General features: G+C 37.0%; 1 protein-coding gene across 1 annotated transcript in view; it reads left to right on the top strand.

Annotated features, from left to right (window-relative positions):
• LOC106103258 (structural maintenance of chromosomes protein 4) overlaps positions 1–522 on the top strand; it is a 31446-nt gene extending 30924 nt beyond the window's left edge. Inside the window, exon 24 of the mRNA XM_013282965.1 lies at positions 229–522. Within this exon, the coding sequence (XP_013138419.1) occupies positions 229–390 (162 nt within the window). The 3' untranslated portion in view covers positions 391–522. The remainder of the gene's footprint in view (positions 1–228) is intronic.

Genomic DNA, 522 nt, shown 5'->3' with positions numbered 1-522 from the left:
CCTTCACACAATCCATCCATACTTTCTTCGGTCTTCCTCTTCCTTTGTAGCCATCCACATTCAATCTCAACACTTTCTGGTTTATGTCCCCTATCGTCTCGTCGTATAACATGTCCATACCACGCTAACCTTTTGCTTCTCAATTTCTCCACCACTGGCGCTACTTTCAAACATCCTCTAATGTACTAATCTAGCATAATTCTGTAACCAATTAAGTATGCATTTCAGGAACGAACAAGAAACGCTCAGTTCATAATAATATCTTTACGGTACAATATGTTTGAAGCATCAAACCGTTTAGTTGGCATTTATAAGACTGAGGACTGCACGAAGTCCGTCACTATAGAGAACAAGGTGCCCGATCTGCCGGTAGGCGACGCCGCAGCATGAAGCTAGAAAGAAAATACACTTAAATACTTTTTTGTTTTTAAACTAAGCATTCTATGTGATTTGGGTGTAGTTTTGTTATTAAATGTTTTGTAAAGTATAGAAAATAGTAAATAAGAATGAAAATAATTAATA

The sequence above is a fragment of the Papilio polytes genome, unplaced genomic scaffold (genome assembly GCF_000836215.1).
Source record: "Papilio polytes unplaced genomic scaffold, Ppol_1.0 DF823835.1, whole genome shotgun sequence".
Classification (NCBI taxonomy): Eukaryota; Metazoa; Arthropoda; class Insecta; order Lepidoptera; family Papilionidae; genus Papilio; species Papilio polytes.
This window is presented reverse-complemented; position numbering and strand designations above follow the sequence as displayed.